Genomic DNA, 26690 nt, shown 5'->3' on the forward strand with positions numbered 1-26690 from the left:
ACATCCTCGCATCGGTGGCTACCACTTGTAGATTCACTATCTCATCATGTCATGGCAAAAAAACAATGAAGTATTTGCCATAAGGAATTTACAACAACTTTACTAATTGATATTCAACACAATTGGTTTCAACATTCAGTGCTCACATGTAGCTCAATACATTTGGGGTCAATCCAGTCTCTTGTCATCTTGGACTTGTGTGATTTCTTATAAAATTCAGGAAAATCTATATATCCATCCTCATTTGCCTGTTAGGCTTGGAGAAAAAAAAAATGACGAACTGGATAAAGTAGTATTCAAAATTAAGAAGAAGCAATCATTCATAACATTACTAAATTAACAACTTCTCACCATAAGCGATATTGCTATTGGAAATGATTGAGATCCACTTGTGTGATTGTAGGGTAGTATACCCTTATTTGCTTTACCAGCTTTAGAGCATTTCTTGAAAAAAAAAAAAAGATCTAGTGAAGAATTTTATATATTAACGCATAAATTAATTTCAAGAATGGGGTTTCTAATTATTTTGTTACTAAGTGATATTCATCTTTCCAAGCCACATCAATTAGATATTTCTAGCCCTCCAAGCTCACTCCACTAGGCGGATGACTATAGGGGTCATCAACACTCTATTCCTCAAGTTTGAGGAACTCTTGCTTTAGATTGTATCTCTAATCCTTGTATAACAAATATGCCTTTCTATCGAGGATCTGTTGAGCTTGTTCATCATTATCAAAATCCTTGCTGATAACAAACTTGTCCTATAAACATAATAAGAGAATTAGTACATCAATTAATTTAAGCAATTACAAATAACATAATAAAGACATTATCGCAAGATGAATCTCATACTAGCACCACTTGGACGACCGCGTCTTTGGTACTCGGATCGATTTTTCTCCACGACTTCACACTATGAAGAGGGCACAATCGTCTACTTTGCAATCCCAACTCATTCGATCGACCCATCTTAACATAAAAAAACAAAAAAACATGAGAGTGATTCGGATTTAACTTGAATTTCATTCAACCCAAGTTGAAATAACATTACAAAAGCATATGGAAGTGAGGCTAGCATGTTGATTAATTAACAATTGATTAATCAATAGTTAATTAAATAATTAATCAACCGATTCAGCTAAAACAGAGACACATATGGTCATATAGTGGGCTTTCAGTTTCACTTTCGAACCTAAGTGTGTTTTAGGATGGATGGGAGGCCACCTCCAATGCCCAACACAGCTTAACAATTACAAATTGCAATTACACACAACAGCTAATCAGATGACAGATCATGTGAATAGATAGAGACCTCTCATCTCTTTCAAAAACCAACCTCAATTTTTAAACCCTAAAATCATTAATGTACTTCTCCACTTATTAATCTATATCATTACCCTAATAATTTATTATACAGTGTACATATACGACGCCTATCCAATCCAAACACAATTCTATTATAAACACAGAAAGAAACATATAATAGCAGTAAAGAAGTTGAACTCACTAAATTCAAAAGCATAGATGGAATTTGCAGTGGTGATGGGTTATTGTGCAGGTGGTGCTGAACAACACATCATTCAAGATAAACACCCTTAAGTCAGAGGAGTCCATGGGTGCTATAATTTTGCACCCAAAACAGACCAATGAGTGTGGAGAGATAGAGCAAGAAGTCGGAGTCCAGCAAGATCCCAAATTTTTGATATTGCAATATATTTTTTATTTTGGGTACCTAGCATTTGTAATATGAGAAACTTGTTCTTCTCAATTGACTATGAAAAATCAAACACTCAAAATTGAAATTTCAACAATCCGAAATAATACCACTTCAACCAAACCCATTTGCAAAATTAGATAAAGCCCTAAAAAATCATTTATGAAATCAACACAAAATGAAACAAAAAAAATCATATAAAAACCCTACAGAAAGTGTGAAAAATGGGGAAGGGAGAGACAACGAGAAAGAGAGAGACCCAGATCAACAGAGAGGGAGAGAGACCGAGAGACAAATACCTGTGATCAGTGGTGGTGGTGGCGAGCGCCGGTGAGGTTTGGTATTGACTGCTCTCTATGTTGGTGTGTGAGACATAACAGAACCCAAAAGTGTTTTTGTGTAAATAGGATACCGGGCGCCACTATTAATGTCTTTCCCTCTAAATTTTTGTTCAAATATTTGGCGACTAAATGCTTATTTGTCGGCAAATACTCATTAACAGCAACTAAAAATTGGTCGCCAAACCTAACATTTGGCTACTAATGTTTATTTTCATCGGCAAAAGTTTAATATACAATGACTAAATTATTTTTTGTCGTCAAAAGTTCATCTAAATGTGCCCATTATTTGGCGACTAAATTTGTTTTGTCGGCAAATAACATTATACAGTGACTAAATGAAGAATTAGTAGCGTAAAATGCCAACTAACACTGACTAAAACTGTTTTAGTCGCCAATTACGCTGTATTTAGTGACTAAAGTTTTTTTTGGTGGCCAATAAGCATTATATGTCTACTAAAATAATATAGTAGCTAAAACATGCAATCAACGCCGACTAAATTAACTTTTAGTCGCCCAAAGTACTATTTTTGGCAACTAAAATTTTTTTGGTCGCCAAATTTAGTTGCCAAATGTGCAGTTTATTGTAGTGATTAATTGTCCAATCATATTTTCAATGACAAAAATTTTAGTGTAGAATGTATTTGAAGTAACAAATAAAGACCCAAAACATCTCTTTTTTGCATTGTAAAACATTCTAAGAAATTTCAAAAACACCCTACAATTATCCCAATCATCGGCGGTAGGCATCTCTCTCCTCTCACCCCTTTCATTATGCAAAAAGTAGTGTTTATAATTGTAGTCCTCCTCACCCATTCTTTGAAGAGCACTCTCAAATTTTTCCGCCGCCTCCAACATAAGATATGTAGAATTCCATTGTGTTGGCACATCTACGCACAAGAGACTCTTATTCTCAATTTTTAAACTTTTCACATACTTTTTAAAAGAGTCAAGGCGGTTTGAAGAAGACCTCACATACCTCACTGCATGCCTTACATTCGCTATATAAGACTTAAGATCCTTCAATCCATCACTAACAATGAGATTTAGAATATGTGCATAACAACGCATATGTAACAATTCATGGCCCAAGACAGTTCTCTTCCACAGTTTGTGGTTCGTTTCAAGAATCTAATGGTTAGATTATTGGAACTATCATTATCAACAGTTAAGGTAAAAAGGCCATCAATGTCCCACTCTTTTAAGAGTGCCTCAATTTTTTTGCCAAATGTTTCTCCTTTGTAGTCTTCAACTTGACAAAAATTTATGATCGTCTTTTGTAACTTTCAATCATCATCAATGAAATGTGCAGTTAGACACATAAAACACAAATTTTGTATGGAAGTCCACATGTCTATGGTAAAGCAAATTCTACGCCTCTTCACAATTATCTTCAACCTCTCCCTTTCATTGGTGTATATGTTTATAATGTCCCTAGCAACAGTATATCGAGATGAGATCTTGAACTTGGGTTGCATGACATTAGAAAACCTCTTAAAACCAACCCCATCCACAAATCTAAAGGGAATTCATCAATTACTATCATCTCGGCAAGATGCCTCCTAGCAACTTCTATAGAAAATGGAGTAACCACAACATCAACAACACCCTCCCCACCAACTTCTCTAGGTTGAAATCCCAATGTTTGTTGCCCATGAGTATCCCTATATGGATAATTTGTACAATTTTTCAAATGATTTAACAAATTACTTGTTCTGTGACTCTTAGAGCCTGCCATACATTCTTTCTTACAATACTTTGCACATAGCCCTATCTTTCCCATCAATATCCTTAATCTTTTCAAAATGATCCCAAGCCTTTGATGTTGTTCTCCCACTACTACTGGTTTTGGCCAGGGGTGGTCTAGGAGGGGGAGCATTAGATTGGGTAGAGGGGTCAATAGAAGATGATTCGAGCTTAACATTAGGACTCACAAAAAATGTTTCTTCACTTGGAGGATCTATGACCAAAAGATTATCAAATAAACTGCCAACAACCAATAAAAAATCATTCAAAATATGTTTTTCAAATCCATGCTCTTTTTAAACAAACTACCATCAGACTCTAGATTGTTATTTGATAACCAAACCAAGCATCTAAAGTGGTATTTGTAGAAGCTTGGGCATGAAGATTGTAATTTTATGCTTTGTTTCTTCATTCCTTTTTCTTTGATATTCAAATTGATGCCTCTCCTTTTTTTTCTTTTTTCTTTTTTTTTTTGTTTCTACCTTAATGCCTTTGTCACTCTTATTTTGTCTATGTTTGAACAACATGTTAAATGACATATGAAGATAAAATCAGATTATGCTCTGTGTGTGTGTATTTTCTCTTTCCGTTGAACCAAACATGGAGGCAACAACCTTTATGGGTAAAAAAACTCTAGTAAATGCTTTTGTGCTTTGAATGTGCTCTTTCCTAAAAAGAATGAAGGCACTTATCCATTTTAAACTTACATGAATAACTGGAAATTTGGTTGTCAGACCAGACTATGCTGACAAAACACTTATAACTAATAAAGAGGCAATAGACATGTTTAGATAAACTTAAAATCATTCAAAATTATAGAACATATTAATTTCCTCAAACTACCATCAGAGATTTCACATGGTCTAAACAAACTAATTTTTTTACAGAACATATTAAATTACAGGACAGATTAATTCCAGAACAAAATAGAACAGATTAATTCCAAATTTCATTTTTAAACAAACAAACTACCATCAGAGATCTCAAAATAGATTAATAACAAGTCGGAGAACAGATTAATTTAATATTTTTTTCAATTCCAGCCACACTTTATCAGAGAACAGATTAATAACAAGTCCAATATACAGTGTAATAACAAGTCCAATATAGAACCGATTAATCTAATTTTTTTTCACTCGTGGATGCAAATTAATCTAATATTTTTTCTATGAAGTCCCTCACAAAATCCATTGCAAATAACAAGAAAAATAAACCAAACCTTTGTGGTTTTCTCTCTGTAAGCTTCCTATCTCTGTGTAGAACCCTCATACCGTGAATCTAACCACCTCTCTAGTTTTAGAATTGGAACCAAAATATATATATATATATATATATATATATATATTAGACTCTAAAAGATTAGAACTAGAACAAAACAAAAAAAAACAAATTAGACTCTAAAAGACAGGTTTTCGAACTGGAACACACACATATAAAAAAAAAAAAAACAGATTACATATTGAGGAGCATGAATAATTAGGTTTTATCAATGTTCTCGTGAGCTCTCCGAATCGCCTGTGTTCTAATCTAGAAAACCCAAATTTAAGAACAGTCATAAGATCAAGCAAATGTGTTTTACCGGAAAAACTAACCCAGATACACTAACAAATCATAAAACAAAATTAAACAACCAGAAAGTTGTAGTAGTTTTTCTCTAGAACCAAACAGAAGGGGAAAGGTGAAAAAATAAAAAACCCAAAAAATGGGGAGAAGAAAAGAAGAAGAGAAACAGAGAAGAGGAAAGAAGAAGAAGAAGAAGAAGAAGAAGAAGAAGAAGAAGAAGAAGAAGAGAGAGAGAGAGAGAGAGCTCAGTGTAGATCGATCGACGTTTACTGTAGATCAATCACCGTTTAGTGTAGATCGTCACACAATGGGTAGAGTATAGAGAGAGAGAGAAGAGAGATAAGAGAGAGAAAGTGTCTATGTGTAAGTGTTGTGTTCTGTCTATCGAAGAAATTAGGGCAAAACTGAGGCATATCAGAAAGAAAAAAAGGGCTGAGGCGTAAAAGAAAAAGAAAGAAAATAAAAATAAATAAAGGTCTAGTCAGGTCGGGTTTGCTGGGTTAAAAGGCAGATCACCCGCCACCCGACCTGAACCTGAAAAAACACAAAATTTGGGCCCGCACCTGCTCGCCACGTGTCACGCATCCATCCGTTGTTGGTCGGGGTCGGATCGGGTCAAGTCTGTGGATCCGCTGCATAGCCCTACGAACCATATTGTGAAAGTGACTTTGTTGTATATACACTAATCATTCACTCAAATGAATTTTCAACTAAACGTTTGAGTGTGGGATCATATATGGAAAATTAAAAAATTGTCCTAGAACAAATTCATGTGATGTCTTAATTTGTGATTTATTGGTTAAAATAATAAAACTTATCATTTTTATATTTAATTTTTTAGAAGATAACAACGCAAGTGTCCTAATATAAATTGTGTGAAACAATATTCTAACACCATATCAAATAATCTCTATATATGAAAAAACTAAGGTAGTGTTTGGTAGAATTTTCTAAATATGATTTGAAAATAAGAGTTGTATTTTGAGTTTGTGAATTTTGAAATTATGATTTGAGTGTGAAAAATTTGTTTGGTGAATGAGTTTTGAAAAGAGTTTTGAATATTTTTTTGAAATGAGTAGGGAATTTTTTATGTAACATATGATATTTGATACAAAAATTTACAACTCATAACCAAACACACAACTCAAAATTCTATTCAAAAATCAATTTTTTTTAAAAAAAAAAATTTCAAATTTTTTTTATTTAAAATATAAAAAATAACAGTTGGCAATTGTAACCAAAAAAAAAAAAAGAAAAGAAAATTGTAGTGCTCCGAACTAGCCGAATGCCTGGGAGAACACCGGTTAGTCCAAATTTTCCCGCCTTGGATAGAGTTTTCAAAAGCGAGTGTGGAATTAATTTTTAAAAACTGTAAACAAATGCCAAATGCAAATAGAATGGTAGAAATATATTTAGAGAATACAACCAAACACAGCCTAAAGTGCTCCTTCTTTTTTTGGTCTTTGGTAATTTGTTTTTGGATGTACCGACACTACAAGAATTAACACTTTTGGCAACAAAAAAATTGGTCGCTAAAAGTCTATTTTTGGTCGGCAAAAATTATCCGCGACCAATTTTTTTGGTCGTTACTTTGGTCGCCAATTGAGGGTCGGCAAAAGTAATTCGCGACCAAAATTTTGATTGGTCGGCAAAAGTTGAATTTGCTGACTAAATTTTTGGTCGCTAAATATTTAATTATCGCGACTAATTTATTTTGTCGCCAAAACACTTTGGTCGCGAAAAGTGATATTTTCCCGACCAAATTTCTTAGTCGCTAATTGTCACATTTTGCGACCAAATTTTTTGGTCGCCAATTATCACATTTCGCGACCAAAAAAATTGGTCGCCATTTGTGTCTTTTCGCGACCAAAACTTTTGGTCGGCAAAAGTGAGATTCCACGACCAAGAGCTATTTTGGTCGGCAATACATGTATTTTTTGCGACCAAAACTCTTGGTCGGCAATTGTCATTTTTTGCAAAAAAAAATTATTTATTTGTCGCGACTAATAAATTGGTCGCCAAAGCACGAAAACAATACACTTGTAATTCCTAATAATTCATTCAATCCATAATAAACCTATAATTTTAAAGCATCATTCAAATCAACTGAATCATTAACATTGGACACAATACATAATTCATTAACATTCGACACAATACAACTATTCTAAGTTTTCATTCACAAGTCACATCCATCTAGCATAACAATTTGAAACATAACTATTTGTTATTCATGCGCAGCTATCAACAAATGAAAAAAAATATATTCTAGTCCAAATGAACAAAAATCAATCATAGGTGTGAAACCAATCAATGCACTATGCTTGAAATTGTGAATCAGCTTGATGGATTTGATCTTTAGATATCTCTTTAAATCTCAAGCTCGAGCTTACCAGATTCAATCTTTGCTTGGTCCAAAAGCTCATTTATTAGTGAAACCAACGCTCTTCCACTGCCCTGTGCAGTTCTGAATAGTCTTGTTAAGTTACATCCAGATCTGTGTCCATTAGCATCTGCAACATTCCTGTTGAATAAACATATATACAGACATCACACAACAACCCCACTTTCTTTGTTTATTTTTAAATAATTTTTTAATGTTTTCCCCAAATCAATGTATTTAAATGACTTAAAATGATAAAGGACAATAACAAAAACTTACCAAGAACACCATTCATTGGGGTTCTGATCTCATGGGACACAGTAGCAAGGAACTACAGAGGATTGAAATTCAATTAGAACCATGTAGACATATTAGGTGAAGCTTAACAAAATTTCAATACATGAACTACAACTATCAAATACCTGTGATTTAGCAACATCAGCTGCCTCTGCTCGTTTCTTCAGCTCCATCATCTCATGGTAATCATCCTCAACTTTGGCTATTCAATTCACTGTTGCGTTGATTATATGCCCAAGAAGCAATGCAATTACAAGGATACCAATTGAAATCATCATCGCAAACCATGGGCATGGTGGTTTTTGTTTGAATCTACTTCAGTCTTTCTAATCTTGTCTGCATCCTGAAATTTCTAGCTGCACTCATTATTTATTCATTCTTGAATTAGAGATTTGTATACAATATATTACCTAAGAGAGTCATCTCCATGAAAATAAATAATTACAGAATTCAATTTTTCAAAAACCAACAATGTATAACAACAAATAATTAAAAGCACAAAACATGAAAAACTCCAAGTAATTAGAGTATATACATCCTGCAGATTTACATACCTAATTATAGATGTGTATTGGTGCCTCTGGTGTGTTGGACATTTAACATTTCTGAACTGAATTCGAACGCACCTACCAAACATTTTATGGTATGAGAAGTGAAAGTTCAATCAACTGTTACTAAAATGAGGTCACCTAATGAAGAACAGAAAATTCGCTCATTTATCTTGAAAGTGATGATATTTATGTTCTTTTAGTACATGACAATATTCGTTATTTTGAATTTCATTTGTAGATTGGCTGCCATTTATTCTTGTCACTTTGCATACTCAAAATATCAGATTTCCACTTCGAAATTACTATAAGTACTGTTGGCAGTCGTTTCCTTTCTATGGGACATCAAAATACAACCTTAATTTTCCCAACAACCCTAGTAATTAGCAATATATGAATAGATGTTCATGGCAACCGGTTGCGTCGTGTAAATAAGAAGTGACAGAACAATACCAGGGTTTTCTCAGCACATTACTCTTTTTTTCATCTATACAAAACAGAATTTGGACTTTCAACTGACATTAATAAGTTTAACATACAGAGCATAGGCTTGTATTCAAACATCATTGCCTCCTAATTTAAAAATAAATAAAATAAAAAAATCATAAATAACAATTTAAGCAAAAAATTGAGTTGAATAATAAGTATATTTAAAAACATAAAAAGGAACATACATGGCACTGATGTGACATTCATCATCAGAAAGGCAGGTGCAATTGATAGTACAGTCATACATAAGGGAGGAGTCCACTATTGGTGTTTGCCAATTCAAGTTTTTGTCATAATGTTTCAAATTGAAATTCCAGCCTTTTTTACCCTGTTGTTCAACTATTTCACCAAGAGCTTCCACTGCAGAAATCAAAGTCATGTTAGCCTTTAAAGTAATTAGAGATAAGTGATATAACATGGAGAAATGTCTATGTATCAGCATCATTAAGTATGGTTAGACATCTTAGTATTTTTACAAATTGTGCCTAAAATGAAGTTCATGCATGAATAAACAAGGACAAATTGGTTAAACAAGATAAATAGTCATATCTGGAACCTTTTTTGAAAATGCCATTTTCAAATTGGTATTACCAAAGTGCCTGATCAGGAAACCTAACCATCTGACAGTTCAAACCTTTAAATTAACTCATATGTTATGACTACACAACATGATTATAGAAGGTTTGTCTTTAACGCATGCCTGTTACATCAAATATAAACTTCAAGGGCATTGAAGAGTAATCATATAATGCTGCTGTGATTTGTTTCTTTATACAATGAATGCAACCAAAATGAAGACAACACTGTGTCTATCCAGCTGCTTTAATACTACAGTGTGTCTATCCAGCTGCTTCTATCCAGCTGCTTGTAAACAACAAAAAAGCCTACACTTGAGGAGTTATTAGCAGCAGGCAAAGGTTCAAAATGTTGAAATGGATATAAAAGTTTATTAAGTAAAAATCATGCCATTGCCCAGTGCTGAATCCTATAAGGCAGGCAGCTAGTAGAGGTGGACTTGAATAGGCATAAGAAGAAGAAACAGAAGAGAGAAAGAAAACAATGACAGAAATAGAAAAGAGAAAGAAAACGACAATAGAAATAGAAACAAGAACATTAAGTACAATAAAAAAGAAAATTAAAGAGAATCATTTGATAACCTCTTCCAACAAAACAAAAAATAAGCTAACACCCCGCATAGTATACACTTTAAAGGCCAACCTTTGAGTAACTTCCATCAAGAACTATGGCTAGACTACAGTCGGCAATAGCATCAGCAATTTGGCCCAGAGATTGGTGTGCAGCAGCACGGTTGCAAAAACAAATGGCCGCAAAAGGACATGATTTGATATTGCTTGATACCATGGCAATATAATGCTCCACTGCTTCTGTATGCCTTCCAGAGTGAAATGCTTCATTCTATGCATTCTGAAGTCACGACATTTGGTAAAAAAATTTATATTCCATTTAAGCACAAATTTTCAGAACGGTGTTCTAAAGTCGTGTGCCAGAATTTATATTCCATTTAAGCACAAATTTTCAGAATGCATTCTCCTTTTACAGTTTTACCAGCCTTTATGAATGAATATTGTGTGCCAGAGCTTAATGTTCAGAATGGTGTTCTGAAGTCCCTCTCGTTTCTATTCGAGTACATTGGTGAAATGGGAAAGGATTACATTTATGCAGTGACGCCATTGCTAGAGGATGCTCTCATGGACAGAGATTTGGTTCATAGGCAGACTGCTGCTTCTACTGTGAAGCACATGGCTTTTGGAGTTGCTGGGTTGGGATGTGAGGATGCTTTGGTTCACTTACTAAATTATGTTTGGCCAAACATCTTTGAGACATCCCCACATGATATAAATACTGTTATGGAAGACATCACAGAAGAAATTTATTAAAATGCAAGAAAAGATCATCTGAGATCAAGTTTCCCTTTTGCCACATTAAACAGTATGTTTTTTTAACAAAATAACAACTCACAAATTCAAACTTCAATCATTCAGTCCCAAGGAAATATGACATTTATATAATGTAATAGATAAGAATTAAGGGCAACAAAACAAGATGCTTACCTCTCTCCCGTCATAGTTGCAAACTATAGTGTTTGTCACCCCCATACGATGTAAATTTGCAGTAAGCGACTTGGGTCTTGACTCCTTTATCTCATTTGCATAAATTATACCTAGTAACCATTGCATTAGATAACAGGGAGGAAAGAGACATGGGATTCATATAGATACTAGGGCAAGGAGAAAAAAAATCATCAAGGACTTTGCCCAAAGACAATTTGTTGTTGGCAACTTTTTGAGTGCAAAAAAATGGTTATACATACATCAGCAGAATAAACATTATACACCAACTTGTCTGACATCAGAATAAATGAAGATTTGTATTTAAACTAAATTTTAAGAAAGTAAATGACCGCCATTTCGGTTGAAAATTCCTCCAAGTTGCTCAATAGACAGTGTCACACTTTATTGTGTAGGTGGAAATAGGGTAAGCCCGTATCTCCCCGCATTAACAAGTAAATGGACACAAACTCATGCATATATTCACTTGAATATGCTCAACCCAACAAGTTGTGAGTAAGCCATAACAACAATATGAATTAATTGAAAGCATAAGTGCAATTGAAATAACAGAGTCAAGATGGAAATCACTACACACCACTGTTTTTCATAAGAGCAGCAACGTAGGTTGTTTTACCACCAGGAGCAGCCCTGCAATAAACTATAAATTGCAATTAAGAGGGAGAATGTAGATAGAAAGAAGCAGTGAAGATAACACATGAGACGTGGACATGGATACCACATATAATCCTATTCCTTTGATTGCATAAATGTCCATGACTAGTGTGTGAGACTGAATACATCAATCAACTCTACCATGTCTCATACAAAGAAATGAACATGAAAAAGGCAAGATATTAGTGTCCCTAAAGTGAGCTTTCTTTACACTGTTTTGTCTCAGATTGTATCAAAGGTTAAATTATGCTACAAATTCATAATATAAGAATTGTGCAATGGAATCACAAGCTAACTACAACAATTTTCAAGGCTGGACGTATGTAAGGATGCTTTTGTTACTTACCTTACCCGTCAAAAAAACAACATTAACATGAAGAAGAGAAAGAGGAAAACAAAAGACAACATTTAAAGTATAATAAAACAAAAGAAAAGAAAGAAAGAGAAACTTAGCCATTAAACTTGCTCAAATAAAAATAAGAAACTAAAAACACAGGATAATGCAAAAAAATTCAGATAGATAGCAAGCAGATATTTCTGTGTGAAAGAGTTCAGTTACTTACGCCATATCAACAATCCTTTCCTTCTCTTGAGGAGCAAGGGCCATCACAGGAAAAAAAAAGCTTGCACTTTGCAACTGTAAGCAAACTTACTATGAGCACTAAGCAAACCACATAAAACCCAAAACAATATATATATATATATATATATATTTTTTTTTTTTTTTCTCGCAGGGGTTGGGGGGGTGGGGTGAGGTGGGGGTGGAAGTGGAATAATGGGATAGGAAGAACAAGAAAACATGCTAGCTAGTGATAATACCATGTAATAACCAGCCATATATTCAGGAGTGGCACCAATCGGAACTTGTGAATCATACACAACAAGTCCAACCTGCAAATTTGAAAGAAGGTTAATTAAAGCTAAACCAATACAAACAACACACAGATTGAAATAGAGAAAAGAGAGATTGAAATTGATCGAACCTTTAGACGAAATCGAACTGCTTGAAGCTCTGAGACGGCATAGAGATCAAGCACAGAGAGAGAGAGAGAGAGAGAGAGAGAGAGAGAGAGAGAGAGAGAGATAAGAGGCAGGAGAACCGTCGTAGGATAATGATATTTACTGTCACAATAGGCAATGGTATGGAAAGAATGACTCAAATTTATTTGTGAGATGCCAAGCCATTGTTTGAGAATTTCTCTTTTTCATGAATAATGTTAGAGTTATCTAATTTTTCACCTAACAATTTACACACGCATTTACATAGATGTAGAATAACATTTATCTTTTCATATCTTGTGTTTGGTTCACGGATTTGAGAAGGAATTTGGAAAGGAAGATGGAAAAAGTTGGGGGGGGGGGGGACGCACCGAAGGGAGAACCACTGTATTTCAAAAGACTATTAAATTCTTTCTTTTTCTTTTTCTAAACTCCTGAAGGTGCCATAATCTTGTAATTCAAATTTCAATAAACAATTTGGAAGCAATCAGGTCAAGCTGCCAGTCCAGCCACATACAATTGTTAAGAATTTCGACTCAAAAAAGCCCTCCATGAAATTATTTTATTCCATATTATCCACAAATATGTCAGCATGGGTACATTTATGAACATAGGTACCCGTGTGTAGTATAGAACAATCAGACTGCAACTAGTGTTATCTTTAAATTCTATTTTCTTTCTTCCATCATATAGTGTTTTAATATCAATATTTCATTTGATGAAGTAAAATTATTTACACCACCAAATTCTTTATACCTGTTTCTTCTCTTTTTCTTAAATCTCCTCATATGCGCATCTACAAAATAGACTAACAATATTTCAAGTGGCAACTCTAATTCTGCGTCCTCAGATCCAACTGCAAGGTTCACTAGAGACAAAGAAATGCATCCCATCCAGGTGATCAAAAAATAATGTTTCCCTTCCCAGTAATGTTATGATGATCCTCACAAATTGTAAATTTTACCCTCGTAGAATGATAGGTATACCATCCTGCTGTTTTGTACCCCATCCATTCCTCAAGCGATAATGGATTTGGATTTTGGAACATGAAGACTAAATAGAGAAACAAAGAATGAGAATTTCCTCAAAAGCATCATCATGATCAGCAAATGAAACAAAACCATACTCGGCACCAATTGTCAATGTAGCAACTAATTAAAAGTCATAGAAACATAAAACAGAATTGTAAGAAATATTTAAGGTGTTATAATGGAGAGGCATTAAGTCATGATGAGACAACCAGCATGGTGGGCTAGAGTTATTGACTGGCCACTCTATTGAAAACCAATAGTCCAAGTTTAAGACTTATGGTAGTAAGCACAACTATGGACCAAGGTTGGGGTTGAGTAGCCTTAACAGATAAGGCATAACAGCTATTGAACAAAACCCATTTTGAATTCCATTCATAATGCCTTCAAACTATTGTGTTCATAAACATTAAGATAAATTCATTATACCTTACTATATTTATATATCTTAAGCTTCATACGCTCATTGTTACCACAGCATCCCTAGCAATTGAATTGAAATACACATTAGTATAGATATACTTATTTCCTTCAAACAGCAGTGTGAGAGTGTATGTGTGTTTGTGTGTGTGTGTGTGTGTGTGTCAGAGAGAGAGAGAGAGAGAGAGAAGTAACATAAAGAATGTTCAACCACAAGTAGAAATAGTCACATTGACCACTGCTCCAGGTATGAACCTTCGAATTAAAACATGGAATTCATTACTCATAAGCAATCACTGTAAATCTCGTAGGATTTGGGATAAATGACTATCAACAAAAATTACAGAACCTACAAACCAATTAAATCTTCAATGCACAGTTCAATTGAATTCAAAGGGTAGGGTTCCAATGAGGTTCTTCCATTGTTGTTTCAAATAGATGTTCAAAGTTTGTAATTCTGATGAAATTTAATGAGTGCAGATGTTCAATAAGTAAGGGAAATTAGTAACAAAGAAAGAAAAACAGAGAAATTGAGTGAGAGAGAGAGAGCCAGAGGACCCATACTTGAAAATAAAAGTAAAAAAAATTAGAGAAATAATCGAATAATACTGGAAGCGATGCCGGTGGCACTGACAATTGCTCGGAGGAGAATGTGGGTGATGTCGGTGGCGGCACTGAGAGAGAAGAACGAGCTGAAAGAGGATAAGGGGCGCTGTGTTTTGTGAGAGATGAATGGGGGGAAAACTGATAAACAAAAAAGAAAAAGAGGAGGGGAATTAGTAACCTAATTTTTTTTCATTACTGCCCAGTTTCTCTCCCCCAAAAATTGATGACAAAATAATTTCCTCGCCAAAAGTCTTAAAATATTAAAAATTATTGACGACGAAAATATATTCTTCATCAAATGATCTCAAAATATTTAAAATTAAGTTTTTTTTTTAAAAAAAAATATTTAAAATTATTGATGACGAAAATGTATTCCTCACTAATAATTTTATAATTGGTGACAAATTTGTTTCTCACCAAAAGTCTCAAAATTTTGGCGCCACTCAAAAAAGTTAGCGGAAAAATCTTCAGTGACGAAACTAAATTTTTCCTCACCTAAAAAGAAGTGTTTATTGATGAAAATAAATTTTGTCACCCATTATTTTTATTTTTTTATTATATGTGACAAAATTTTATAATTCTTCACCGGTTATCCTTATTTAGTGACGAAATTTATTTTCTTCACTAGTTTTCATCACCATATGTTACTTTTGTTATAACGACTAAATTCATTTTTTGTCGCAAAATCTCAAATATATAACGACTAATTTTTTTAGTCGCCAAATCTCAATCAACGGTGACTAAAATATTAGTCGCTAAAAATATTAATTTGGCGACTAATTTTTTTTGGTTGCTGAAAATAAGTTTTTGGCGACCAAGTTTTTGGTCGCCAAAAAATATGTGACCTTCCGCGACCAAATTTGTAGTTGGTCGGCAAATGCATACCACTTTCTGCGACCAACTCATTTTTTGGTCGCCAAAATATAACCTTCTGCGACCAATAATATTTGGTCGCCAAAAATAATGATCATTCGCGACTAATTAAAATTTGGTCGCCAAATGTGATTTTTTTGCGACCAAAATTTTTTTGGTCGGTAAAAGTGATCGCAAAATGTGTAAATTCTTGTAGTGCGATTAGGTACATCTAAAAAATAACAATGAAAAAAGAGTTCACTCAAGATAATAATAAATAAATGAATAATTGAATTTGAAAGCTATAGAAATGTGTTAGTTGAGTAGTATCTATCTTTTAGACAAAGGATGATGACCACAACAAAATTCATTTATATGTGTGTACAAAATATATGAATGTGCATTTGTTTCACTATATATAATTAATTTTAGAAGAAGAAGATAAAACATTTTTATTTCGTTTTCAAGTATAAATCCAATTGCCATGACCCAAAAAAGGTTAGCTGTAATCAACATTAACCTAACAGGTGACCTATCACACAGTATTGTACAACAATTTGTAGAGTGCACTGCATTTATTCTGATGATTTGAGTCTCAAGGATGCAATGCAATGCTATGCTTACAAAACTACAGATTAACAGTTTTTTCAACAAAAAAAAAACAAAAAACAAAAAAACAAAAAAACAAAACAAAAAAACAAAAACAAAAAACAAATATGTAGCAATAGCTTTTCCTCTAATTTGCTAATTAACTCTTTTTTCGCGTTTATTTTATAACTTGAGTGAGAAATTATGAGAATGAGAACTTTCCTATTAAGTTTATTTGATTTGTTACCAATAGTGAGATTTGATGAGAAACAAGCTGATGTAAAAAAATATTTATAATATCAAGATTGTACCTTAAAATACAAAAGAAAAAAAAAATCTCACTTGTATCCCTATCTCACGTACTTTTCTCTCTCATGCATTCAACAATAGTAAAAAAAAAGTATTATTTCTTTTCTTTTCTCACCCAGACGAGAGATTACAGTTACTTTTCTCATCCTACAATCCAAACGAAGTGTAATTACTTTGCACTGACCACCATAGGAGGTGGTAGTATAGCGAGTGGGAGCTCATTTATATTGGGTTTGGTAAGTAAATTGTTCTGTATCGGCATTCACTAGTTAAGATCTTGGAAAGATTAGGATCAGCCTATAGTCAAGTTCAAGTCCATCTTGAGGGAGTAGCTGGAGAAGGCTACAGTGAATCACTCTTCCTACACTTAAAAAAATAAAAGAAAATAAAAATGGCACTGAAGAAGAGAATCCGAAGCAAATACTGAGGGAGACATGGAGGGTGATGTTATAGGCATTAAGGCATGCTTTTGATAGCTTTTGCAGCAACTAGACATCACACTAGCAGTCAAAATTTACACCACGCCTCCTTAACAATCCGTAACATCTAGCCTATATATCTAGTCTTTGTATTTTTCTTTTCTCCTATGACTTTCACTTCAAACATTCTATTTGTTAACGTCTTATTTGTCCTTATAAATCAGAAGTGATAGCATATTTTGCATGATACCACTTTGAATGAATAATAATACAATCACAATTTGAGTACAATGTTACAAACGCTATGGTCATAATTAGAAGTTAATCAAAATAATGTGGTAGTGACATTTTGAAATGAAAATGTCTCGGATCTCATAATATGGGTTTCAGAATTTATCCAAAATGTGTATGTGTGTTAGAGATTAAATTGATGAAGTGTGGGGTTCACGAGTGAAATAAATTTGAACCATTAATTGTTATTTTTAGGTAAACTTTGAATAGATAATTTTGGATTTGTAGTGTTGCTGTCTTGAAATTATAAACCACAATGACGAATATTTTCATTTGAAATAAAAAAATCCAAAAAGTCACATAATATTGCAGTTAATTTCTTTGCAATTCTTTTAAGAACATAGAAATTGATCATATAGAAGAACCACAAAAAATACAAAAGTTGTGTAGTTAAAAGGAAATGTAGATTGTAAGCCACTTCTAATTACTTATAATTATTTTTTCCTCTTCTCAATTCTGCTAAGTTACACATCCCTTCTGAGTGCATATGCATCCGTTACTTTGGGGCATAATCAATACTATTTTGAAATATAATCCCGATAACACATTGAATTATAATCAAAACTATCATTTAGGCATAATCAAACCATTTTAAATCGTAATCAACGCAAATCCCACTTCAATATCATCATAAGGGACCATCATACATAACATAACTAACATCATACTACTAATGAAGGTATAATCTGTATATATCACAGACTATTTTTAAAATGTGTACTATCATACACTTGTCCTTACTTTGTAGTGGAATATGTACATCTTTAGTGTCAAATGTCATAAGCTACATACACTATTATGTTTAAGAAACATGCATGCTATCCATGGAAAGTAGATTGATACATCCCTTTGTTTTTGTTTTTTTTGTTTTGGTAAGGAGAGGAGGATTGGAGAAGAGAATCTGAGACTCCAAACTCAAGTACTGAGCGTGACTGATCCATGTAATCTGCCACACATTCATTGTACAAATGACCCTTGCTCATTGACGCAGCCTCCTGAATGTGCTTTTTTGGGTAAGCTTTGAAATGGCTTGCAACTTAAATTGGCTTGAGGCCTTGTAATTCATTTTATCCAATCAAACCTTCTAATAAAATACAAGTATTCTTATGTGAGAAATAGTATGAGAGGTATTCCAACTTTATTACTATTTCAGCAAATCCCCAATAACTCTGATGGAACATCTACAGAATAATTAATTTATAAGTGAATTATAATTTTTTTTTTTTGGTACATCGGAAATGAGTGAATTATAGTTTGTGAGTAGCCTAAAGAGTGTGATGCATAAAAAGGTATCCTTGTTGCACTTTACATTATTATGCATGTGATACCCTGCTATGGTAAAGTTAAACCAAATGCATATTGAGAAAGGTGAAAACAACTTTAAAACCCATGATTGCTTGTTTAATGTAGTTTATGGGGGCAGTTAGAGTGGAATGAAATTATTCTTACATTTGATTCATTGAAAATATAAGAAAAACGCTTTACAAATTAATTATCATTTATTATTATCAGAGAATTATAATTTTACAAGAAATTCAAAAAAAAAAAAAATTACTATCTTAGAGACACTATTGGAGAGAAAGGAGGGGTAGTTTCACAAAAAAAAAAAAAAAAAAAAAAAAGAGAGAGAGAGAGAGAGAAAGGAGGGGAACCCATGTTGTTTTTAGAACAAAAGTGTTATGTACATGAATTTTTACTATCAAAATTTATTTCAAAAGTCAGCCTATGACGCGGATTAAAGTTTGCGGCATGTCATCTATGCTTCCAATGAATGTGATTTATAATTATTTTTTCTAGATAGTTTTTGATTAATTTTTTTTTAAGTATATAGCATAATTGTTTCACTATAAGTTCGATATTGTTCACAAACTAGCAAAATGTGTGAATAGATTACAAATTCTGATTAGTTTAATATAAAAGAATTTACCACTTTAATTGGAGTCTAATACTTTTTTTAGATATAAATCCATATTTGGTGCACCTGATTATAGGTCAAAAGCTAATAATTAGACAATATAAGCTAAAAGTGCATTTCTCCTAACTTTAACTAATTAATTTTTTCAACTTATTTAAGATGTTTCTACTTAATAAGTTGTAAGCAGTAGCACAAATTGTACCAAATAATCTAACATATACTCTCAAATTAGTTAAATTAAATTATAAGCAACTAATTTAATCTGAATCAAATATCCCTGAATTAAAATATATATATATATATATATATATATATATATTTGCCAAAATTGTACGATATTGGTTTGTCAGTAAAATTATAACTAAAAGGGTCGCATTTCTACATTAACTTGAATCCCTGACCTTCCCCTTATCACATCTTAAGGTGTGACTACAAAAAAAAAAAAAAATTATCATATAGGTCCGCCCCATATCTTATGTGATTTGCCCTTCCAATTTTATTAGTTACATACCTACTATTTTTTATTTTTTCTCGTATGTATTACATAAAACAATCAATAGAATTAGAAGAAAACATAGCCTAATTGAAATTTTTGGAAGGCAAAATAATTCCTCGACTTCGATGATTTAATAACCACACCTTAAGATGTGGTAAGTGAGATATCAGAGATTCAACTTGATAGAATAATATTGAACCCTTCAATTATAATCTCACAATACTACCATACTAATTCTCTCTCTTGCGCGCAAGTGCGCACACATTCACACACAAACTATGTAAAACCCAAGGCCCCTATATTTTGTTCACACACTCTCAAATGTGTAAACAAACTCATTTGCCCCAACTATCCCTGTTACACGTGTCTGCATGCAAGCCTTCCACCGAGTCTTCCCCTTCTAGTTATTTAGTTCCTCTTCCCACTCACTCACTCTCTTTTCTTCACATATTTCAATCTCTTAGCCAACTTGAATTCAACTTCACAAGAATGAAGGTACTCTCACTCGTTAATCAAAAAGCTCACTAGCATTTCTCACTCTTGATCTTTCCACACTTGACACATGTCACTCTCTCTTTGGTTGTGCAGATCTTCAATTGGGTTCATCGAAAGTTTCATCACAAAGGTTTGGTTTTTTCATCATGAAATCGAATTTAAAATGCCTTGCTGTTTATTTTTGTCCATTTCTTTAACACACATAATCAATTGCATTAAATTGATACAATTCAAATAATAGAGATCAAATTTTGTCTAATTATCTTGATCTACAGAGACAAATTTGTGTTTTTGCAGATGGGTTTGGTGGGAATGTGAAGAAGAGCACCGAAACAGAGTGTCAAGTACTGCTTGAAAATGTCACTCTCGTGGAGGTGCTTGGGGGTTGGATAGATGGTATTCTCACCATTGGTACATTTGGGTTCGATCCATCCACTGATTTCGATCAAAAAAATGAATGTCCGTTGGTTGAAGAAGAAGAAGAAGAAGAAGATGATGATGATGATGATATGAAAGAATGTGATGATGAAGAAGAACAGAGTCTGTTGGTGTTGACTGTGAAAGCTGATCTAAGAGATTATGAAGTTGGTTTAGATTCGGAAGAGTTGGAAGGTGATATGAGGAAGAAGAAGAGAATTACACTTGCAGACTTGTTTGTTGCTGATTCTGATTTGAATGAGAAGCCAGATTGCGGGAAGGTCCTAGAAGATTTTGGTAAGAAGGTTGATGTTGATGCCAAGAAGAAGAAGAAGAATAAGAAGAAAGGCTTCTCGTCTGCTAAGAAGTTCATTCCTGGTGTTGGAGACGATACAAGTCCGATCAAGAAACTACACCAAGTTAGTTCTCTCTCTCTCTCTGCTCTGTGTTTTTCCAATTTTATTAGTTGTTTTATGCAATATATAAAAGAAAAAATAAAAAACAATGATTATGTAACCAACAGAATTGCAAGGACATTCCACGTAAAATAGATATGTGGTGGATTTATGTGATAATTTTTTCTCTCTTGGGAATTTTATTATTGGTTTAGACTTTTTTTTATGTTGAGTTGAGATCTCAACATGAGAAAATTTGAGAACTCGCTAGAGCCTTCTACGAATCTCATTTTGATGATCTGAACCATTCATTTTGTAGAGTCCTCAATGTGTATCATCCATAAAAAAAAATTTAGGCCAATCTGATTATTACAACATTTTCAATTTATCATATTTGTTTCTAAAAAAATAGATGGTTTATTTCAAAAATATATATGTCATCCATTTTTTTGAAGATAAATGCAATAAGTGAAAAGTTACAATTACTGAATCAAACTAATTTTTTTCATGGATAATATATATTGAAGAACTTATAAAATGAACGGTTCGAATTATCGAAACAGATCCCGTGATGAACCCTATAAGCCTTTTTAATTTTCTTATATTGAAATCTCAACATGAGAGAACCGAATCTTTTACAATTATCCTCCTTCCTAAAACCAATGGATGATATCACTTGTTTTTAATGGCATTCGACATCACGCCCTACAAATTTATTTTTAAAGTAGTCATTGTGTACCGACAATTCCTTCCTCACGATGATGCTTTCGTGGCTCGAATCCATAATAACTTGGCTATGATACAATGATTTTACTAAGGGTAAAACTCGGTCCGACAAGTTATTTATCTATTTTAAATTTACAATAGTTGATACATGTGGTAATTATTAAAAAATAACTTTTTGTTAAGAAAAAAAAAAGTTGTGAGTCTTTTTAAATTTTTACTCTTGTGAAAAATTATTATATCACCCTTGTAGTAGTAAAATATTTGTTAACAAAACTAGACATGTGTAATGAAATTTGTTGAAGTATGAAGGGTGAGATTGTCTTTTAACAATTCTAAAAAATTATATTTATAGAGAAGTTTAGTATTTTTTTTAGTCAAACTAAACAAGCTTTTTCACTTTTACTTTTCAGCTAAAAAAAAACTTATAGATTGTCAATAAAGATTTTGTCTAATTTGTATTATTCCCTTAAAATTAATTAAAATTATTGAGAATTTCACTTATGTCTTTTCATGACATTCGACATTAAACTGGTAATTTGGCTTTAACATCACTTGTTGAACCAAGTTTCACTATTTCTTATGGGGAACCTCACTTAATTCTTTAATGGCATTCCACACCGCATTTGTAAACATATTTTTGAAATAATTGTAGAAAGCAACATTATATATATATAGGATTTTTTTTTTTAGGGTCTCTGGTATTAAGATTTTATAGCATAAAGGATATCAAATATTTTCATAATATCTAAGGTCCTTCAATTTGATCCAGAGAAATTCTGCTCTAGAGAAATTCTGTCCAGAGAAATTTCAAACCAGAAAAATTTGAAATTTCTCTGGTTTGTTCAGTTTTTTTGATTTTTTATGTTTTGAAATTTCTCTAAGGTTGAATTTTCTTTAATTTTCTCACAACTAACTCTGTGATTTGCTGCTTTGGTTCTTCATGTGAGGATTGAGCTTTATCATCCAAAGCTTCCACATATTATATGGATAAAACACTAGAATATCTTGTCAATAATTGCCTTAAATCACATGTGGTTTTCATTTTGGGGAATAAAATGAGCAACTTTGTAAAGAAATTTTAATCAATGGACAAAAAAAGAAAAAAGAATTCAAATGAATTAAAGCACTGAGAGAAGAACTCTGTGGGTTATAAAATGAATTCAATTCTCAAGTTAACATCATTACACCTTTATACATACCAAAGATTCAAAAAACATGATTTCCAAACCAGAGAAAATTCACAGAGAAAATGCCAAATTTCTCTGGACAACACTTGAGGATTAGTTCAATTCAAACCAGAGAATTTCTCTAGATCAACCCAGAGAAAATTCAGTTCAAATCATAGAATTTCTCTAGACCAATCCAGAGAAAATTCAGTTTAAACCAGAGAATTTCTCCGGACCAAACCAAAGAAATTTCAGTTCAAACCAGAGAATTTCTTTGGTTTCAACCCAGAGAAAATTCAGTTAAGGTGATCGTGATTTACCATTTCTTTCTGATAATGGATCATCTGAATCAGCTTTTCACTACCACCGCAAACCTACCATTCCTTTGGTTCTTCATGTGAGGATTGAGCCTTATCATCCTCGCCATCAAGAGAGAGAGAGAGAGAGAGAGTCTCTAATGAGAAGAAAGCTTCAACTGTTCCAACAATGGCGGAAATCTCAGAAGCAGAACCACCCGAATCTTCTTCACCAGACTCCCCAGAAAACAACAACAAATCAGAAATTCCTTTGGACTTCGACCCCAACACCATACAAATCACCAAACCCGGATTGAAGCGCCTCATTCTCTCCCTCACCGTTCTCTTCTCATTCTTCTTAGGTCATTCTCTCTCTCTCTCTCTCTCTTTGTATATATATATGTATGTATATGAATTTGGTGTTTCGATTGTGTTGACAGGTCTTCCATTCTTGCTAAAATCTATCGAGATATACCGTACACCTCTTCCATTTCGCGACATCGATTCACTTTCAAATGCAATCAAATCGACTCCACTGGTCCTCTCTTGCCGCTTTCACGCAGTCTTTGTAGGTTTCGATCACAAATCCTCACTCGAGTCAAGTGCGGATAAGCTAGGGTTTTCAATTCTAGGTCATATGACCAAGTTTACTAGCGATGATTCGGTTTGTGGCTGCTCTGCAGTAGAGGAAGAGAGACAAAGAGTCAAATTTCTCTGATATATTTAGGGACCTTAGACATCAAAAAATAATTTTGTGGATCTCTTACATTACGAAAAGTGAGAGAGGGACCCTAAACTAATTTTCCCATATATATATGCAACAATCATTTCCTCATGATGAAAATCTAACTCTGATACTATTTTTGAAACTAAAGACTCTTTTTGTGACATCATAAATAAGTTGTTTATTATTTTATTAGATTATTTGAATCACATTACCTTTCTATTTTTTTGCACATTTTTTCGTAATGAATCATACCCAAAACAACCCTATGACCATGTTTGGCAATTAGTTAAAAAGTAAAAAAGTTAATATGAAAATTTATCTTTCTATTTTTATTTTTACACCTTTTTGTAAAAAGTTAAAAAAATACTAAAAAAATCAATCTCCAAATGAATTCTAAATTTTACCATTTCTCTTAAAACAATTTCATATTAAAAAGATTTCACTCATGTCAATATTATACTCCCAACGATTGAAAAGATAAAAGAAATGTTTTATGAACTTATAATTAACTAATTACTTTTGTAATGCATATACATATATAGTTGATGAAAAGAATGATGAAGAGGAAGATCCATCCAGACCTTGAAGAAAAATTTGAAGAGATGGATAGCCAGATGAAGCCTACAACATGTGGTCTTATTGCACATGGATATGGAACCAGTGAATCTGTTTCCCTTCTTCAAACTAAAGGTAACACTCACACTAGTAAATACTAGAGTTGATCATGGTAGTTTCGAAGTCAATTTGAAACATTTGATCATTGCCAAATAATAATAATCTAAGCTCAAAATGGTTCTCTTTTAAATTTTGGAAAATGTTATTCTTCTTCTTTTTTTTTTTTTTTTTCCACCAAAGTATTCACTTGAGTGATATAACAATGATTTCTATACAAACGTCTTCGCACAATTCTGATGAGTTTTTTTTTTTTTAATTTTTAAAAATAATAATTTTTTTGTGAAAAAGTTAGTTATTTAGTCAAATGAAACAACTTATTTATTTTTAACTTTTTTTAAATTAAAAAAAAAAAACTTTGGAGACAGTCAAACTGACCATGCACTCCTAATTTCTGACATTGATGTAACACACTACTTTGTTGTAGAACCGAAAACTATTTAGGTTCCTTTAGGGGTTTGTTTTTTGAATTTTTGATTATTTTTAGGGCTAAGCAATCTCGTTTGAGATAGATTTTTTGACTTTTTTAATTTTTGTGAAAAAAAAATAAAATGATTATTATTTGGATGTAATATTTTGTCTAATTAATTTTTTAATCTATTTTATTTTTTTGTAACTAAAATAATTAAAAAAAATAAAAAAAATTGACATGCCAAACGAAGGCTAAGTCATCAACATAGCTACCACATTTGATCCTAACTAAAACTGTATTGCGAAATAACCAAATGTTCTGTTTTGTGAAATAACCAAATGTTATAATGTTATTTAATTTAATGATAGCAATAATGGGTCCTCCAGAATATAAAACCAAAGACAGTTCCAACAAGAAAGTGGTGGGATGATCACACATGAGTTCTTTATTAATTTTGGCTCTTTATTTCTGCCTTTATCATCATCATCATCATCATCAACTTATTCTCCTCCTCCTTCATTTGTTGGAGTTATTTTATTTTATTTTCCTTAAGGCAATGATCAAACAGTTATTTTATTTTTTTTAGAATTTTACATATTATTGACTGAAGTTTCTTTATCTCTCTGATGCAGAATCTATTGTCTGAAATGTGAGAGAAGTCAAGATCTGTTTTTTTTAGAAAACGTGTTGTCTTGATTGCCTCTTACGCTGTGTTTGGTTAGGGGATTTGAGAAGGGATTTAAAAAGGGAAAGGAAAAAGTTAGGTGAAATGTAAATAAAATATACTTCCATTTCACCTAGTTTTACACACATTTTCCATTTTATTTTCCAAATCTCTCTCCAAATCCCCCCACCAAACTGTTTTCTTCTGTTTACTTTCATGTATATATGAACGATTGAACTATGTGAATTTATTTTGTACAGGATTCAATTGATTTTGTTTTGGCACATTGATGCATGTCTTTTTTTTTTTGTTTTGTTTTGTTTTTTTTTTTTTTATGCTCATAATTGTGTTAATTTTAATAAAAATTGTTAGTGGGACACATCTAAAAACTTTTGTCAATTCATATATATTATGTGTTTGAGTTTGTAATAAACTGTTGTGTTTCTAAACATATTCATTTCTTAACTTGGCAGGTTAGTTTTTCTCAAATAACTAATCATTTTTTAGTGGAAGGAGTTCTAATAGCTAAAGAAAAATGGTACAAATTAAATTAGGTCAAAGATTTTGTCTGTAAGTAACTAACTCTCTCATGTTACACTCATATCTTTATGTTTCAAGATTTGTGTCATCTTATGTGATTAAAGAATGCATTGAGAACATGATTGGAGGAAGCTTAGAATATAATTGTTGATTTTAAGGTCTAAAGTTGAAGACAAGCCCATTTCTATTTAAGAGTTTGGACTTTTCCATTAATTGGAGGGTCCAATTCACAAAATGAACTATGGATCACACAAAGGGGCCCACTTCTGTTCAAAATGCGGTGTTCAAAAGCAGTATTTTTTTTTTCTCACTATTATGTTAAATCTAATTTAAAGTGGGGGAATTATAATTAAGTGATGTTTTAAAAAAATATTTACAAATATATGCAATAGTTTAGAATTTTAATTATTAATATTTATAAAATTTGTCATGTGT

At 32.6% G+C, this 26690-nt stretch overlaps 2 protein-coding genes across 3 annotated transcripts; one reads left to right on the forward strand and one right to left on the reverse strand.

Moving 5' to 3' along the window:
- Positions 1-7435: 7435 nt before the first annotated feature.
- Positions 7436-15072, reverse strand: LOC114287044 (26S rRNA (cytosine-C(5))-methyltransferase NOP2B-like). 2 transcript variants are annotated; one of them, XR_014330185.1, is made up of 10 exons: positions 12806-15072; positions 12642-12713; positions 12386-12459; positions 11746-11798; positions 11151-11260; positions 10297-10503; positions 9264-9438; positions 8167-8397; positions 8024-8075; positions 7436-7885 (listed from the first exon to the last, which is right to left on the reverse strand). XR_014330185.1 is itself a non-coding variant. In XM_082869858.1 (6 exons), exons 2-6 carry the CDS (start codon positions 12657-12659, stop codon positions 10495-10497), a joined length of 264 nt encoding a protein of 87 aa, XP_082725984.1. In that variant the 5' UTR covers positions 12660-12713; positions 12806-15072; the 3' UTR covers positions 9867-10494. The 2 variants fall into 2 exon arrangements, 1 of the variants encoding a protein (XP_082725984.1); XM_082869858.1 differs by lacking the exons at positions 7436-7885; positions 8024-8075; positions 8167-8397; positions 9264-9438 and having other exon boundaries at positions 9867-10503.
- Positions 15073-20059: 4987 nt separating this feature from the next.
- Positions 20060-25994, forward strand: LOC114267160 (protein TILLER ANGLE CONTROL 1-like). The gene is made up of 5 exons (XM_028208168.2): positions 20060-20240; positions 20334-20370; positions 20538-21076; positions 24510-24657; positions 25684-25994. The coding sequence occupies exons 1-5, from the start codon at positions 20067-20069 to the stop codon at positions 25695-25697; spliced, it is 912 nt and encodes a 303-aa protein (XP_028063969.2). The 5' UTR covers positions 20060-20066; the 3' UTR covers positions 25698-25994.
- The last annotated feature ends 696 nt before the right edge of the window (positions 25995-26690 follow it).

Source organism: Camellia sinensis, chromosome 5, assembly GCF_055761805.1.
Source record: "Camellia sinensis isolate YWXY chromosome 5, ASM5576180v1, whole genome shotgun sequence".
In the NCBI taxonomy this organism is placed as follows: Eukaryota; Viridiplantae; Streptophyta; class Magnoliopsida; order Ericales; family Theaceae; genus Camellia; species Camellia sinensis.